The 19,016-nt window shown below is 35.1% G+C and overlaps 1 protein-coding gene across 12 annotated transcripts in view; it reads left to right on the plus strand.

The window, feature by feature from the left end:
* Positions 1 to 19,016, plus strand: part of LOC113233565 (MAP/microtubule affinity-regulating kinase 3-like) — a 324,769-nt gene that overhangs the window by 179,684 nt on the left and 126,069 nt on the right. For 10 of the 12 annotated variants that reach the window (XM_026468700.1, XM_026468693.1, XM_026468692.1 and 7 more), the window contains exons 2-3: positions 14,856 to 15,607; positions 16,470 to 16,637. The exons of the other annotated variants lie outside the window; for them this stretch is intronic. In XM_026468700.1, coding sequence (XP_026324485.1) covers positions 14,960 to 15,607; positions 16,470 to 16,637 — 816 coding nt within the window. In that variant the 5' untranslated portion in view covers positions 14,856 to 14,959. The remainder of the gene's footprint in view (positions 1 to 14,855; positions 15,608 to 16,469; positions 16,638 to 19,016) is intronic. 12 annotated transcript variants of the gene reach the window in all.

Here is a 19,016-nt window from a genome sequence, read left to right on the forward strand (position 1 = left end):
TCATAAAAAAGTCTAACCGACACCGGAGAAGTCTGGTAGAGGCACATATACCAGCTGCTGTATGTCTTACACCAATACAAATGTCATTGTGTTAACAGTGTCTTATCAAGTTTAGTATTGGTTTAAAGCGTACTTAAGTTTAGTGCAAGTGGATCTTAGTGTGTGAATATGAAATTAAGTAGTATCAAGGATATCTATGAGTAAGTCAAATACATTGCTTAGGAAATCTTGCTTAATGGTACAGAAGATAGACGGTATGAGTTGTATTACATTTTTATTTTTTATATGTACTTAAGTAACGAGACGAACAAGTCGTGCGCCTGAAGTTAAGCTACATGCCTGTCCATAATAGTTGCAGTGCCACTCAGAGCTTTAAATCGCAAAGATCCGAGGGGCACCGCCACTGCGCCCGTCACCCTGAGAGATAAATTGAGAAATCCCGTGTGCGTGTAATTTCACCAGTACCCTTACCCTTCAAAACCGGAACACAGTAATGCTGACATTACTGCTTGTTAGAAATAGGTAAGTGGCAGTACTTCTCTGGATGAACTCTTTCACAAACAGCTCTACTGTTACTATGTATTCATTGAATATTATACAAACATTTTTGCTTATTAAAACCTAAACATTGTTCGTAATTAATTTAAATACAATGCTATTTGTAAAACTCCATCACTTCTTGCGCAACGCGATCCAAATTTCACCGATTGTGAATGGCACAATTCACTTAATTGTCAATCAACTGGTTTATTATTTCTAAGGTAACAGTTGCGACTGTACCGTCATTATCGAATAATCTTTATTTCATACGTAAGCAAATTACACTTGAAATCGTAATATTGATTAAACTCTACTGGTCATCTCTAAGGCAGATTCTCCTAAGAACAATGAATAACGAAATCTTTATAAATAAAAATTAGTCCACATTTATCATTTACAATATTTATTTCAAACTTGAAAGAAGATGTAACCTAAAATATAAAGCATGTTTCAGTATAGTTTTAAACCTCGTAAATGGCAGATTTTGAATATCACCCTAAATTTTATTGTAGTAGCGTTATACATTGCCACTTAAATGAATTTGTGGCTTTGTCAAGAACAGCCAGTTAATTTTCATAAATGTACTGTGACGTATCATTATATTCTATTGACGCCCATCTGTTAATTTAAATTGTCCAAAAGAAATTTATTTCTCGTTCATCACCCGGGCTAAATAAAAACGCAGTAAAGTTTTGAACGGAAAAGAAGTTTGCGCAAAAACTCGTTTTTGTTAACGCTCGGCCGTTTCTTTTTTTTCAAAATGGCGGAGTTGAAAACTTTTTTAAACCGCCACACACACCTGGTATTGTTAGTGGTCGGCAGTATACATTTAGATAGATAAAACCTTTATTCAGCGCAAATACACGAATTCACATTATACAACATAAAAGTACATGAAAACATTAATGCGTACAATTTCATGAATCACATATTATAGAGATGAACAAAATAATAAATCTGTACGTTAATGTGTATTGAGATTGTATACTATGGAACAGTGTTGGACTGTAATGCGGCCAGTATCCCTTCTAAAGTTCTTACTTACAATCCTTTGTATGGCCTTCAAAAAGCCTCGTCGGATATCGACACACAAAATAACATATATATGTTAACGTACACACATAATGATAATAGTTTAAATTTAATAGTGACATCCTTGTGAAAGAGTTCGTCTAGGGAAATACTGCCACTTCACCTATTTCTGTCGCCAAGCAGTAATGTGGCAGTGCCCTGCAGGTCGTTGTGATTTAAAGCTTTGTGTTTCATTGCAACTGTTATGGACAGGCGTGTCGTTTACCGCCACCTTAGGTGCACCACTTGTTCGTCCCGTCACATCAAGTCATAAAAAATGCGTTTATCGTAATTGTTCTTAGATTTTTCTGGCCCCCTGTTGAAACAGTTGCCCACCCCTGTTTTATAGACTATATATTTTTTTAATTTGATATTTAAAAAAAAGGTTTTTTGGACTGCTGTTCGTTTAGTGAAACGGACTGCCCGAAATGAACAGCCTAACTGGCTGGACTGTCTAGTGTGCTGCCATCGTAGTAGCTAAGCGTAGGTTGGATTTTGCATTAGTCTTTGGATTAAAAACTCATTTGTTAATGATTCGTGTTGAAATTATGACATTTCTTTATGGTTATTGCAGTGCAGACGCCGACGCACAATGGTTTACACATACGCCTATTTATCACTGTATCAAATTTCAACTATTACTATTTATTATCTATATACAATTCTCGCCTCTCTTGGCCTAATCGATACATTTGGAAATTTTAATATAAGAGGCGGTATTCCCAGGCTGTGCACAGTCGGCGGAGGTCAAGGACTTAAGTTCAAAAACCGGCGAATGATACGTATTAATTATTTTGGTTATCTATTTTAGCTCGTCCCTCCCGTGGCCTAAAAGTTATTGTTATTAGTGTGACTTAATCATAGGCTAATCAACAGAAAGACCTATAGGATTTTATGAGCTCCGATCGTCTTTACCTTCTCTGTCTAGGGCACATGTTTCCCTGGTACTAAGTTTCTTGTGTCCTTTACAGGCAACAATAGTTAGCAGTAAAGCTTTTACAGGGAGAAAGAGTTCGTCCAGGGTAGTACAGTCACGTTACCTATTTCTGCCGCTCAGCAGTAATGTGAGCATTACTTGTTTCGGTTTTGAAGGGTGCTGGTTATATTACAGGCACTTAAAATTTTCAACTTAAGTATGTCACGGTGGGAATGCCTCTCATATCCTTGCGATTTAAAATTCGGAGCGGCACTGTAGCTGTTATGGACAGGTGTGTCGCTAACTTAACATGTCGGTATGACCAGGTATCATAATTGGTATGGTAAATAAAATTGTGCTTATGAAAAAAGCACTGTCTAGGCAGAATCTAGTCTCTATTCTTACTTAGCCTAGGTTGGACTTATGCTTATTCAAGCTATAAAACCGTTAGAAGGCCCAATGTCAGAGCCTCGATACAGTGTTTATGCGGTAGGCGTCCAAGGCTTTCGAGTATTAGTAGTATTGTTTAGCAGGCATTTTGTTTTGGAGCAGTGTCGCCGTATTGATAGAATCTTTATCCTGTGAAATGTGTCTTCACCCTAGAGTATTTTAAAAGAGAGAGGTAGAAGAAAATAACGTTTTTACACTAGCGTCATAGTATTTATTGAAATGTAATTTGTGTTAAGAAGAATAGCAATTTTTTTATTTAAGATAGTGACACAAAATTAATACGAGGAATATATATCGTATCGATGACATATACTGTAAGGATCAATTTATTTTGCGGCGTAGGGAAATGGAAGCGAATTTTCGTAAAGAATATATAATATAATATAGCACAATGAACTTTATAGTCAATTGTGTGGATGACAAAAATCCATGGTAGTGACTCGTTTAACTCTTTCTTCTTGTTCGGATGTATGTTTATTATTTAAAATAAATATTGTAAATGATAAATGTATACAAATGTTTATTTAGAAGGAGCAATTCTCTAGAGAATCGTGCTCATTCTTCTCAGGGAAGTCTGCTTTACGTATGAGCAGTAGAGTTTAATCAATATGACGATTTAAAGTGTAATTTGCTCATCTATGAAACAAAAAATAAAATATGAAATAAAAATAGGAAATGAAACTATTTTTTCGGATCTAAATCGTTTGTTTTATCAAAGAAACAAAAAAATTGAATTTAGTAAAAAAAAAAATTTGTAAAACACATGTAGCGCAAATTGGAATGTTTCTTTTATATATATTTTTAATTTAATTAATATCTTTTGTAACAATAGTGGAAAATGGTGTGGTTTTTTGTATTAATATTAAACATAACTGTTAGTTTAACATATCTTAGTCGGCCGTGACCATGGAACCTGTAAAGGTCCCGAAATGTTTGTTTGTTTGAAAAAAACAAATATACGCGATTCAGATGAAAATATTTTCATTACCTATATGTAACAATCGCGAAAACCTAATAACTCGATATGAAATAAAAATTTAGCGCTATGTATTTTATATAACCATAGGGTGGGTATCTGGAACAATACGTTTATCATACAAAACGTCATACTTGCCTGGGCAATGTAATTATATTTAGCACATTTGTAGACATTGGGTGTTTAGCGGTTTTCTCATTATAGTTTGCTGGTTATTAGGAAGACTCTTGATATTACGCGGCAATGTGACCGACGATAGCAAACACGGTATTGTGGTTCCGGAGCGTTTAAAATACAACAGTATGATATTGCAAACTCGAGCACCGTAGCGGAAGAGTGCGGTCGTCTAAACAATTACTACTTTTGGAATCGCATCTGCGACTACCACCTTTACGTGTTAAGAAATAATGTCCAAAGCGATAGCATGCATAACTTTGTAGCTAGGGTTACCACAAACCAAGAATCATTTACCGTCAATCCAAAGTAAAGTCTTCAATATTTACGTAGAATCAGGATTAAATTGACAGTATATATAACTTTGTAGATAAAGTTACAGACAGTTATTTCTAGTGCTTGTTATACGAGAGGGGTACACAGGTTGTTCAATGCATCTGTTCTATTGTTTGTGCGGTCTATTTACTTGAAACTACGCTTTAGACTCGCTATCAAACAATGTACACTCGGCTATGTTTTTCACTGTGTACGTGCATTTGCCAGCAATCTAAACCCATACACCCATACACTCTCATACAATTCACATGAAATTTATTACCTTACCCTTACCTATTATATTATGATTGTTTTGAATTAACCCGAAACTCGACAATGCGGTATTCTTGTTATTAAAACAAAACCTTTTAGAAATATGCGACCTGGCGTATGTTTAATTCCATTTATCCCTAGCCTTAGCTTCTACTATCAAGTTTTCCGCTTACGTTTAATCGATCATAAAAAGTATAAACCATTTAATAAAGCTGTCGTGACCAAATAAAGCGCATTACCATATTTGATTCAAACACCGGTTTCGATGTAACAGACCGTATTTTCTTATATGTCAATTTGTCGAATGACGTATTGTAATATCAAAAATATCGTTTTAATGCCGATTCGTCATAGCAATACTAGTTGTAAGTGCGTCGAATTCAATTTAAGTCATAATTTAAAAACCTTTTATCTACACACATAATATGGTAAACTCTCTATAATATGTTCAAAAACTGCAAATTACCAGCATAAAGGTAAACTGGTTTGTTAGAACAAATTTATTATCTGTGAAAATGTTATTACTGCTTCATAATAACTTCGAATTCGATGTTATTATTACATTCAAATTTCGAACATCTCTGATAAATAAAACAATTTGATTTGACCTCAATTCTAATATCAGTCGAGATGAAGTTTTATTCGAAATGAAATCTCGATAGCAAACAATTTTGACAATTTCACACGTTACTTGATATCGAACGGTATGATACCTGGGGCCGATTCTAGTTTGTCTATGAATTAAAAATAAAAACTACGGTTGTGTGACATGCGTGATAAAAGTTTTTATTTGCCGCCATTTCGTCGGTCGTAACGTGCGGTTCCTGAACACATCAGAGAGAACTTATAATACGTATGTAGATAAAGCAGTGTATGTAAGTGTACATAATTAGGTATTAAAACAAAAACCCACACTCGTATTTTAATGCCTTTCACTATGTAACAGTCACATAATCTACTATTTTAAATTCGTGATATAAATACATGTCATCTACATTCTTAAGCTAATTTGACAAATCTAAACGCATTCTTTCTCTATATGAAATTGGGAGAAAAAGCGCAAGCCTCCACTTTCTCTCATCCGTCTGCATCAATGTACTCATTCTTAATTACGTCAACGAAAGCTATATGAATTCGTCAATTATTACTATTTGCAATAACTATAACATTTAAATAAATTAAATTATTGATTTGACTTGACTATAATCAAAGAACAAAGTGGCAACACTAATGGATATAGGTGTATGAAAAAAAAGAAAAGGTTGACAGATTAGCTGGGGAAAGAGCGGGGGAAAGGCTTTTTTATAGTTACTTTTGTTTTAACGAATATACATCCGATTACAGTTAGTATGAACCTATCGTTTTGTCTTAAAAAGTGTATGTGATTCTAATAATTAGATTATTAGAACTGCTTTGAAAGTAGCAGTAGAGCTCCTTGTGAAAGAGTTCATCCTGGCAATTACTACCTTACGTCTTTCTGCCACCAAGCAGTAATGCTCGCATTACTGCGTTCCGGTTTTGAAGGGTAAGGGTGCTGGTGAAATTACAAGCACATGGGACTTTTCAACTTATGTCTCAGGGTGATGGGCGCAGAGGCAGTGCACCTAAGATCTTTGCGATTTAAAGCTCTGAGTGGTATTGCTGTTATGGATAGGTGTGTAGCTTACCATCACACGCACGACTTGCTCGTGCCGTCGCTTGAAAAATATATTTTACTTAAAGTTAATACTAAAAATGTCTTGCATATAGTAAAAGTGTATATACATAAAGGTCTCTTTGTCTTTTTCCGATAAATGAAAGGCGTGATAGACGTCAAATATGCCCAAGTCAACGCTATTGTCTAATATCGTTTCTGTCAGCTTATCTGCAAATCCTATAAGTGAAAATGCTATAATTAACCGTCCAACCGAAAATAACCCGAAATCACTCAAGTGCCGTTTATTTTCGTCGGCATCGTTTATTTCGGTCGAATTACCGCCGCTGAATCAACAACGTCGCGTGACACATTCGGATAATGCGTTTCTCATGAAAGGTTTTTATCTTTGGCTCTATTTTTGTATAGAAATCTTTATTGACGATCTTAATATCCAGTAGAACGCGACCATAATACCGACTGTACGTCTCATTAACACGCATGTAGTCTATTTCAAAACAAACCTCACAAAAATACGAATATATATTACTCAATAGTCTTACCAACACTCTCTAGTCGATAATGAATCATAGTACCATATGTGTTTATGTACCCAAAAGCGAATGCGCGTATGAGCGAGCCATATACCTCCATCGTAACCTAGAAATGGTTATGACGACTGTAGTGTACTCCGTAAATGTAAGTCATACAAGGTAAACAACCCATATCCGTTTTTGGACTTTACGATGGTGTGCTGTAGGTTTTGGGATATTTCGGAATACCTTCTTCGGGGAATAGTTCAGGGTTGCCTTCGTGCTTCCAGCTTTTGCGCAGTTAATAATTAATTGCAGTAGAATTCCTTGTTCGAGAGTTCGTACAGGGATGTACTACCCCTTACCTATTTCAGTTATTTAAGCAAATTACAGATATGTACATGTGACTGCCTCTGGGTGATGGGCACAGTGGCAGTGTCCCTTAAGATCTTTGCGATTTAAAGCTCTGAGTGGCACTGCAACTGTTATGGATAGGCGTGTAGCTTACCATCACATGCACGACTTGTTCGTGCCGTCACTTGGTATTATAAGAAAAATATATTTTACTTAAAGTTACTTCTAAATTTCGTTGTTAGCGACTTCAGTAGAATGTAGAATATTTTATACGTGTTTATACAGCACATTGATTTTGGAAAAAACTAACAACTTTAGAAAACTAATTCGCATTTGACCAAGATGGTGAACTCTCGTTAAAGTAGACTCGTTCCCATCTGTTCCACTGTAGACGTCTTGTCAAGCGTTATTTAGATAACTCCACTTTCTACATTTCTTCGTTATATTACTAATCCTTCTTAAAGTCATGCCGAAGCCGACATTATCCAAATTAGTTCCGTGTCTTATTTATTACAGATAAAATCTATTTTACATCGTGCTAACGTCGAAGAGATATGAAATCGCAATAAAATGTCACATTGTCATTGTCACGTTTTTAGCATAAACGATAACACATTCTTCTAACGTTAAGTTTTAAAACTATTTGCGCTGATTATATGGGTTATTTTTAATTCTTCCAAAACCGTTTAATATGGAATTCTTATTATGAAACATAGTACTTTTATTCGTTGAAATTTGGGAACTCCTGTAAGTCAACTACACCAACACTAAATCAGATTATTTTTATGAAATTTCGTTTGTTTTACAAAAATCATCGTCATCGTCGACACCCTCAGTTCTCTCTAAATCTAAAACACACGAAGGCACTAAAGTAGTAAGGTAAGTAAAGTAAAATGATGCCTTCATTCTACGCGCCTCTAGCCTGGATAGAATCCCTAATTAGGATTAATGGTTTTGACGTGTTCAGTAACTCGGAATTGAAATTTCTGACTGTTGCTGGTTACTTTTGGACACGGTCACCACAGACGTTGGTCAACTCAACCATTATTGACTGTTAAACTACATGGTTTAATTATTAGTAGTATTATTCTGTAATAGTATTGTAAGTTGTACCATGGGGCATCAATTCATAGAAATTAACTTTAGTACATGTTTAAAACTGTAGATACGAACTGTAGGTATGTCGTACTAAATAACAAGTGTAAAATTAAAGAAAATTCAAAGATATTTAAACATTTTGTAAAAGTTCAATTGAAATTTACAATTATGATAATTTGTGAAAACAATAAACTGTCGCTGAAAAAATTCCAAATCTAATGTTTCTCAATGATATTATACTTTTTGGTTTGTTAGTTCGTAATAAATAATATAGATGGCATTTCTTTGAATTTATTCTCCAAACTAAGTTTAGCACTGATTTTTACTTTAAGAGCGGTTACACACGGCGACTTTGCATCGCTACATTTGCGATTTATATGCGATATCTATGCAATCGCTTATAAATCTCAATTGTACCGATGCAATCGCGCGTTAGCATCGCTGCTTAAAGTCGCGCGTGTGAGTAAAGATAGACGATTAGCGACTGCATCGCTACTGCATCGAAATTGCAACGCGTTTGCATCGCTGCTATGAATCACCGTGTATAACAGATCTTATTGTTACATAATCAACGCCTGAACAAGAGAAATGATCTTGACAAAAATATAATAGCTGAGCATTTGTTCTGTAAAATATATATTTGCTATTAAATTCCTTTGAGCACCCTTTTCAAATTCTTATTACGGTATGTCGAATTTACAAAATTGTTTCTAACTTAAATCTTGACATAACCTGTCATCCTCTTGAATACTATCCAAGTGTCCATGATTGATGAAGTGAAAAAAAATCAGCTGAAATTGACTTAGTTTCAGTTTGTTTTGCTCCATTTTCCGATCTCATTAATTATGGTGCTGCCATCCAATCTGACGCCTAATCACTTTTGTGTTCTTAAAGCTTTAACACTTAATACTTTATAGTAATTAAATCTGTTTAAATATTCTTCAGATATAATTGAAAAAATAAGTATTTTAGATTGGAGGTTACTGTATTGTCAACACTGTATCATTAGCACTAGAGATATATTAGTAGCAGTAGAGCTCCTTGTGAAAGAGTTCGTCCAGGGAAGTACTGCATCTTTACCTATATCTGCCACGAGCATTACTGCGTTTCGGTTTTGAAGGTTAAGAGCGGTTACACACGGCGTTTTCAAGCAGCGATGACTGCATCGATACAAACGCACGTTGCATTGCTACATTTGTGATTTATAAGCGATTGCATCGATGCAATCGCCTGAGGGTGCTGATTAAACTATAGGCACATGGGACTTGTCAGATTATGTCTCCACGGTCTTTGTGATTTAAAAATCTGACCGACAGGCATGTCGCTTACCACCAAGCGAACGACATGTTTATACTATCTTTCACAGAATTCTTCCATCTTTGGTCTTAACTCGTTATACCGTAATATTGGTAAGACAAACGATGTTACATACAAAATTAAACTCGATTAGCGTCAAGGGACCTTGGATCGGTCACAACAGATGGTGAATGTGTATTAGTCACTTGTTTAACCTTTACTCATACAAATAACTATTATAGCTTGGTTAAGTTTATGTTTAACTTTTAAGTTGAATTTAGTTCTGTTCATTGTTGATTACTGTTATTTCTGCTTCCGTTGTTCTCAAAGATAAAAGAGGTAGTAAATTTAGCGAAAGTTACTAATCGCAATAAGGATGTTGGTGAAATTACAGTCACGTGGGGTTGTGGCAGTACCCCTCAGATGTTTGCGATTTAAAGCTCTGCACTTGGTATCATTAAAAAAACCTGGTATCCTTCGCCGTAATCGAGAGCTATTGCTATTTAACATTCATTAATCAACATAACATAGTTTGATTTCTGTTACTTATAAACATTTTTAACGTAAAATATAATAGAATGTTAAAGGAAAATTATTCTAATTCGCTGCATGTGTTGATGCATTTGTTCGTAGGATCTTTAAAAAACAAAAACCTAAAAGTTGTCATTTTGCAGATGTGGCGTTATTACACCAAAAGTGCGATATCCATATAATACGACTTGAAAATTTATTACTACAATGCGTAATTCGACTCATCCGTAGAACAAAGACCTATGCGCAAGATGCTGCTTATTCTCGGGACATTGTACATTTCGTTTGCTGTTCTTGACTGCGGATATCCATCGACTGTTGTTCGAGCTTATATTTCCGAAATGAAATAATAAATACATAAAAATCTGAAAACACCTTTATTTGAATAACGAGATTATGTTTTAACCTCCTTTCGCTGTATAATCACACCGTATTTTGTTCTTCGGATGAGTCGATGAATTAAACACTGATCGAAATGGGAGTCAGTTGGACTAGTCAAATATAGTCGAAAGACTGTAAGGAAAAACGTTCTAATAAATTTTCCCTATAACATCGTATCAATAACCAAACAAAGCTTATCATCTGTACACAATCGCCAAGATACAAGTACGTGAACAATATCTTATCGTGGTGGAAGACATGTTCTATGTATGATGCCATTTTTGTGTCGCTTTCTGTCCGTCCATTTACACAGGTGCGGTGGTGGGTAAAAGGTGATCCGTTTTTGGATAAACATCGTTGACTGTCGATTCAAAACTAAGAGATGTTCGTCGACACTTTTTTAAAATATTTTTAGTGATCGGAATGCGGATGGATGCTTTTATACCTAAAAGTGAATTTTTTACATGCATTGCCGTCGAATTATGGAAACGGCTTCTTAGACCTTATAAAAACGCTACAACAGCGCCATCTAATATTTCTGATGTATTTTATTTGGTGCAATAAAAAAAAAATATATATATATATATATATATATTGTGGCGCTCCACCGGTGGCACTACTAATTTTGATACAGTATTTAGAATTAAGAGTCTATACAACCTCAAATGACTGGTTGATTTCGCGTAACAGTCAAAGGGTTAAAATTGAGGATATAAACTGATTACTATACGGTGTAAAACCTCGAAATTTTACAAGAAAACCGCTGTATTACATAATACCAATGTTTTTTAGAACACGTATACTATACGATATACATTTTTCAAATGGCTTTAATTTCTTTTGTAAAAGAAATAAATTCTGAAATAAGGCCGGTGTCTCCGTCGCTCTACCGAAGCAAAATGAACCATGTTAGTACGGGAAAAATTTGAATTCAAGCAGAGTGAATTGTGAATTCAAGCCACAGTCGTGCCACATTTAAATTTGATACATAGTCATTATTTTCAATGCTTTATAATTTTATTGCGGAGTATAATAGACCAATTCAAAAATAAAGTGATTTATGAAAAAACGCATCTAATTTTGTGGCTTACGGTAGATTACGTAGTAATAACTAAATATGATTAAATGTTACATAAGATTCTACATCTTCTGACTCACATTTAATAATTTCCCAAATCCCGATGTCGTGACATTTTTTGATACAAAAAGTCATTTCCAAACGAATAGGTTAAGCATCCGATTATCCGATGACTACTTAAAAGAAACCGGCTACTATTTCGGAAACGCCATGGCGATCTCATATATCTTTTGAATCTATATTATAACTTAATTAAAAGATAATTTATTCGAGATATGATAAATTTAGTAATGAAAAGAACTGAAGGGGCATTATCATAATTTTCTGAAGCGGATGAAAGTAGAGTTATAACCTATTTTGTAGTTTGAAAATATTAGAAAAACAGTCAACGATTTTTTCATCAGAAAACGGAACACCCCTTGTCGTTTCAGGTGCGGCTTTGTGTGCAGCTGTGTTGGGTACAGGTGTTCAAAGGTGTTCCCACTAACACCTGTTGTCTCTTTCTATTGCAGATACCGAAGATAACGCGATGCGACGCTTGTCTCGCTCGCACCTCTTGCAACGGATCAGAAAACTTCGTTTAGGATTTGGCTTTGATAATGCGCTAAAGAAATGTCCCAATGTCGAATCGCACTGTTACAAATGAAATAATTTAATAAAAAAATCAACCCAAATACTTTAGATCGTCTCTAGCTGACATCCTCTGAAGTGCAAATTGAGTACAGGAAACCAAACAACTTTTCACTCTGAAATGGTATAGAAAAATATGAACAGTTGTTATTTTATTCTCGATATGAAATAGGTCCCGTTGTAAAACTTATTTGGTTTCTTGTTCTGAATATGGCATGGATGGATTGTCAATAAGGATGTTATTGAGTCACTATAATAATCACTACACGAAAGGAATGGCTTCCTTTCAACCTGATAATTTGATTCGTAATCGTGTTCATTTACCTACGTTACTAATATTTTTTGTTTGTATCATTTGTTTTATCGTTGTGTCCAAATCCTTCACCAATTATTGTTAATGATTTTTTTTCGCGTCTTACGTCTTCGACTGTCATTGTAAACATTGTAAATATAATGTACTTATTACCTTCGTTAGTATTGAAGATATTTGTATACGGAAATAGATAGTCGACTTTGTGGTCTATAAGTATTGTCTGATGCTGATAAAAAATGTCAGGGCTGCGTCGCACAATAAGTAATACAATTGTTTTACTAGCAGATAATGTCGAACTAACTTTATTAACTCTGGATATAGGGGTCGCATGTTTATTTTTGTTTCCAGAATTGTGGTTGCCTGTCACTGGTTTTCGGAAATTTTATCTTAAAATTTATCTTAGCTGAAGAATTTGTAATATACTTTTTTAAGTTAAAAAAAGAATATTACAAATTCTCTCTACAACGTTTTTTCTTTGTTTTATGCTCTGTGTCAACCCTAATATATTCATGACTGCGGTCACTAATACCCTTATCGAATTACAACTCCGTATCTGCAGAGCTGGTATGGTCTGTGGTCGCGTTTCTTTTTTGTTTGATTACTTCACAGTTCAATTTCCTGTTTCCCTAGGTTATTTTCTGTATTTTACAGATCTTATTAGCTTCTGATAAAATTAGGGAATGTGGGTGTACCAGACAATCAAACCAATAATCTGTTTCTAAAGTCACGTAGTAGTAAAAAAGGAGTAAAGTTCCCTATAAGACGAGTCACAAGATAACTTCCGGAACACCAAGACCAGAATCTTTAGACTATTCGAAATTGTTCATACCAGAAATGTATTTGAGCTCATCTAACGCCAAGATCATCGAGGTTGTCAGTATTTGTAAAGTTACAGTGATTGGGAGTACAAATTCAGAAAAAGCGCAAAAGCGTCTGACTCTGTCACAGATTGCAGTTTTGCTATACCAGCGATGATAAATCTGCTTCATTGGGAAAAACCCAATCTCAGTATGGTTTATCTCGTTAAGGTAGTAAGTTCGTAGCAAGGTTTTTTGTAATTCTGATCGATAAATACTCTAGTGCACCGGTAGTTGGGTGAAAGCTTTCCTCCATGTTGGAGATTTGCACCGTCTTTTCGTATCATGCCCTTTTTAATTTACTAATTATGACTTACTTTTTCGATAGATCTCGGGAAAGGTTGCATGGCCCTATATAGACGCGTGATCTCCTCAACCTCTCACTTTGCCAAGGCGAGTGACGATTTAAAAACCTCAGTCTTAAATAGACAGTTTCCAACAAACATGTCAATCCATGTTGATGACAAATCTATCCAGTCGTTTCCTCATTAACGATTTTGACCTTTACTTGATCAGACCATTTCCTCTAGTAGTTACAATAATGCAACTATAATCCTTATCTATCTACCAGCAAAGTCACGCCACACCTGATCAATCATCACCAGGAAATCTATAAATATCACGAGCCTAAGACGTAGGCTCATGTATAGACTGTTAATAAGTAACTAATATTGATTGTGCTACAGTGCTGGTATTTACGTCAGTCGCATTGTTACTGTGCAGGCTGTTATTTGGGTACGTTGATAGTTAATTAACTTTTACTAATTCAAGAAGCGGAACAAAAGATTAATTTAACAACACGATAACATTAACAACTTAATGAGAACCGTGTTCATTAAATTAACAAGTTTTAGACCAGATTAACGGTATGATTGTCTCATTAAAAAAGAACTTTATTCTCGTAGAGTAGCGTTGGGAGCTATCTGTGTCTAACTCATTTCCAATATGGTCTTCCTATATGTTTTAAGTGTCTTTTCTATCTTCAACTTCGAAAGGAACGTTTATTTGTTCTGGAGTATTTTTTATTATTTCATTTCTAACCAAGCTATGACTATAATAGCTTCTTTGCTATTTTCTTGCATAAACATCGAAATAGTTCACTTTTATTTCATGTTTTCGCAAATTTAAGAAGCCTGTGTTAAACGTTTGAACCTTTGTGATGCAAATATATCTTTAGTTGAATAGTGTTTTTCAATTTGTATGATCTAGCATGTTATTCAGTCAGCACATAGTTTTCCCAATTGACGTCAGACGCAAATTAGTACTGACGCCTTTCCCTTCGTCCGCCCAAGGTCGCTTATACTATTTGTGTATTTGTCAATATCGATTATGACCAGTCTCTTGTGTGCTCTCGTTATCTTTCAATTATCTGTTATTGGAGGAGTTATCTCGATCGCTACATCGTATGAGGCTAATGAAGTATTTGCATTTCACAGATGCATAAACGCTAACACATAGACGAACAATAAGTGATACAACTGTGATAGTAAATAGTGTAAGTGAGAGATATGACTTTAAAATTTTGAGTAATTTACTAACAATGGAACGAAAATTAACGCGAGAGGACTTTATGCGAAAAAGCTTTAGGATGAAAGCGACTGCAGCAACTGAACAAGAGCCTGCAGTGAATGGAGCTCCGCCACCGTCACCAGTTTCCTTAGCCATGCTTGAAAGGAACCCACAGCCACAAAGAGCTTATTACGAAGTGACGTCTTCGGGAATTGCACCTAAGAAGTTAGAAATCAACAAAGCTCACCCGATACATTTAAAATCTTTTCAAACCGAGCCACCTGACGAGCCAGCTCCAGTTCCACCATCAGATGATGTTTTACGAAAACTCGAGAGGCAGATTGGTGAAATGGAGCGAGGACTGGAAAGAACCAAAAACGGCACTGTGGCTGTCAATGAAAGGGTTAGATACGCTGAACATGAAAACCTGCTACGGACTGGCGTTTCCTCCGTTGGTGGTGGACAATATTTAGCAGCCGATTCCGATACAGAACATGATGTAACACCATTTAAGAGGAACGAAACTATAAGAAGTAGTACGGGTGGAACTACTCCAGCGCCCCGACCTGCTACAAGGTTGTCGAGAACCAATTCAGATACGCAACAACATCAAATTGCTGCAACTGCAAGGCTAATGAGGAAATTGGCTGATGGGGGTACTAAAGATGAGAAAACTAAGGTTTGTTAAAAGTTGAGCTATGGGTCCTCCTTGTCAGTCGTATTGTCCGTGTATTAATAATTTGATGTGTTTGTATTGTAACGTAACCTCAATATTCCAAGATCAGTAAATAATGAATTAGTATCGCGTTTGGGTTTACTCTCTAAAAGTTGTTCAAAAAAGAAAAACATAAAATTATTCTATAGTTTATCTTTTTTGAAGTCGGAGTACAATGACATTTGCAAGGTTGCCAGTTTTGAAAAATGTTTAAATGGTCATGTACTAGTTGTCGAAAGTGTTATCGATAGATTGTGAAAGAAGATAAAATATTGCCAAAATATGTGAATGTTACGACGACGTTCTAATGATCACTAATTAATTGCGTTATTGCTTTGTTTATTCTTTTACAGTTGGTCTACTAGTATAGAAATCAATTTTTATTCATATATATTTTAATAAGGACTGGTGAATTTATTAGCTATATTTATTTAAAATGAAAAACTTTAAAGTATGTCTTCTTTTTGTATTTTTAATAGACATAGTTGAAAAAATTGGCAATTCAAATGAACACTAAGCTAACTAAGTACACTCAGCAGTTGGGTGAATATTGGGCGAAAATTATTGAAATGAAACAAGTTCAGCTATTTATTTACTTTAATCGATAGTCTATAGAATATTTATCGACTGCAGTCACTGGCTGCTTGCAAGCTGACAACATTTTTGCCCAGCGAACTGTTATTTTACTCTATTTTCAAAAAATAAAGATTATAACAAACTGAGGTACGGTTTGACAAGGAGGACTTAGCAAAACAATCGGATTCAATGGTACTGGATCTTGAAATACAAGTGAATATTTTTCGTACATCGTTCACATGTCGCGCAGGTTATATCAAGGAAAGCGATCCAAGCAAGGATAGATAAAGTGAAGAACTCAGTGGTTGGAACGAAGCATGAACACCGGGTGTTGGCTGAGCACAGGGCTGACCCGGTTTCACCAAAGACATCTACTTCTTCTACACCTAGCACGGGCGATATCAAACGGTCTATGCAGGTAATTTTGTGAGCGTTGTGTGTATAAATAATATTTCGACCCTGGAAAGGTTAAACGTTTAGCGTTTTGGAAATTTTTTGCAGGAGAATGTTTTGAAAAGTAATTTTTTTAAGAAAAAAAATCTGAAATTTAATTTTATTTGTTTTATGGAAAACTATACAGATTCATCGTGTCCATCATCAAACTTAAAAGTTATACTCTTGTCGCTGGAAAATCTTCCAATCATCTCTGTGTTCTATATCACTTATAAATGATAGTATGACAACTGTTAAGAATGTTTGTTAGTTCTAATTTACAACTAATAATGATACATTTAGTAGGTGTGAAATGAGTACACTGCGGCAATGGCTGATTGTGAACTAAATGTAAATTATAACTAAATGTCGTATGAATACGTAAAATGGTGCAGAAACATAATTTACGGTACTGACCTCCTTATACTCGTATGACGTGACACTGGCCTTTTCATTTATTTTGTCCACGTAGCCGCGCCTAGGTGGACCTCTTCCCCTATTCCCTTCGATTTTTCTCTAAAAATGGTCTTAAAGAAGTTGTTGCGTCGTATCAAATGTCCAGTCAAATTCCCGCGTCTATTCTCTATAGTATTTCCAAATAACAAATAAAATTAGACTTTTAAAATTACTTTAAATCGCTCTTCTGTAACATTTTACACATGCACGTTAGTCGTTTTACCTTTTTAGAGTCGATTTAAATGTTACTCATGATAAAAATAAGGATGACGTTTCAGTGGAGCTTCTTATCACTTCTTAATTGTTACGACAAGTTAAATCCGGTTATATCATTGTTTTGTGATAAGAAATTCCACGAGAAAAAACATTAAACACATACATGTACTTAAATGATTTTGTTGTAGCTGTTTAGGTACACTTAATCACAGGTTAAAGTTCTGTAGTAACTTTTAAGCAATGTACATCTTTACGTCTTTTTAACCCAATGAAGTTAGTGCTATATTTATTAATACTTTTATCAATTTACGAGTTTAAGTGGTATTTCGAATTTGAAGAACATTGCAAAGACATTTCTGTTCAATTTTAGTAAAAAAAAAAAAATGCAAAATCCACTTGTAGTCTAAGCTTAAAAAAGTTAATTATGTGAAACTTTTTGGGTGTGTTCGTTTCATTACACTGAAATCAAAGGACGTTCCAAAGACGCTTCTTTCCATTAGAAGTGATCGATGTTATTTTAAAATTATTGAGATACGTAAAAATAAAACTTCGCCAAAATAGAAAATAAAATTAATAATGAATCGGACATGCCCTTTATGTGAGAATTGGTATTTAAAAATTTACTTATTATGTTCTTTGTCTGTTCCCAGGTAAGAAAAACATTTTTCAACAAGATATTTAAATGCTGTCAAGGTAAGTCATTAGGGATGGCACTATTTCCTAATAATAGGGGTTAAAGTATGAAATTGCCGATTTGTACTGAAAATCTAAATTGTTTATTTTTTAAATTTTTAACAAATTTATTTAATCAAAATAGTTGCCATTATTATCTATACATTGCTGCCATCTAATGGGAAGGTTATTAATGCCTTTGCGATAGGACTCCGACGATCTAGACTGCACAAACTGTGTGAAAGCATTTTGTACTGCCTCCTGGGAAGAAAACTTCTTGTCACGTAGATAATTGTCCAAATCACGAAAAAAATGGTAGTCCGTTGGAGCAAGGTCTGGTGAATACAGAGGATGACGAATGGTTTCTAACTGCAGTTCCTGAAGGGTCAAAATGGTTTCTCGTGCTGTGTGAGGTCTCGCGTTGTCGTGGAGCAATAATGGTGAAGATCGATTCATGAGTCGGGGCTGTTTTACTGCTAGTTTTGTCAACATGGTTCGGAGTTCGGCACAATAGACATCTGCCGTTATTGCTTGACCAGATCGGAGAAAACTATAGTGAATAACACCATGCTGAGACCACCAAACAGTTACCATTACCTTTTTATTGGTAAGTTTTGCTTTAGGACACTGTTGTGGCATTTGACCTGGGGCCATTGCATTTTTCTTTTCCGGTTATCATAAAGAATCCACTTTTCATCACATGTTACAATTCGATCCAATATTCCTTCATTTCTGTACCGGTTCAACAAGGCAACACAAGTTTCAACACGCGTTTCTTTCTGCAGATCAGTCAAATCATGAGGCACCCATTTTTCGTATTTTTTTATTTTATTGATTTGTCGCAAGTGAGTCAATATTGTGGGTAAGGTAACGTTAAACCATGCCGCTAATTCCTGGGTAGTTTGACTAGGATCGGCTTCCACTATCTCTCTTAATTCATCGTTATTCACCTGTGTGGGCGGTCTTCCTCGTGACTCGTTCTTTAAGTCGAAATTTCCATCACGAAAGCGTTTAAACCAAA

The sequence above is a fragment of the Hyposmocoma kahamanoa genome, unplaced genomic scaffold, assembly GCF_003589595.1.
Source record: "Hyposmocoma kahamanoa isolate Upper Pololo Valley unplaced genomic scaffold, ASM358959v1 79, whole genome shotgun sequence".
Lineage (NCBI taxonomy): Eukaryota > Metazoa > Arthropoda > Insecta > Lepidoptera > Cosmopterigidae > Hyposmocoma > Hyposmocoma kahamanoa.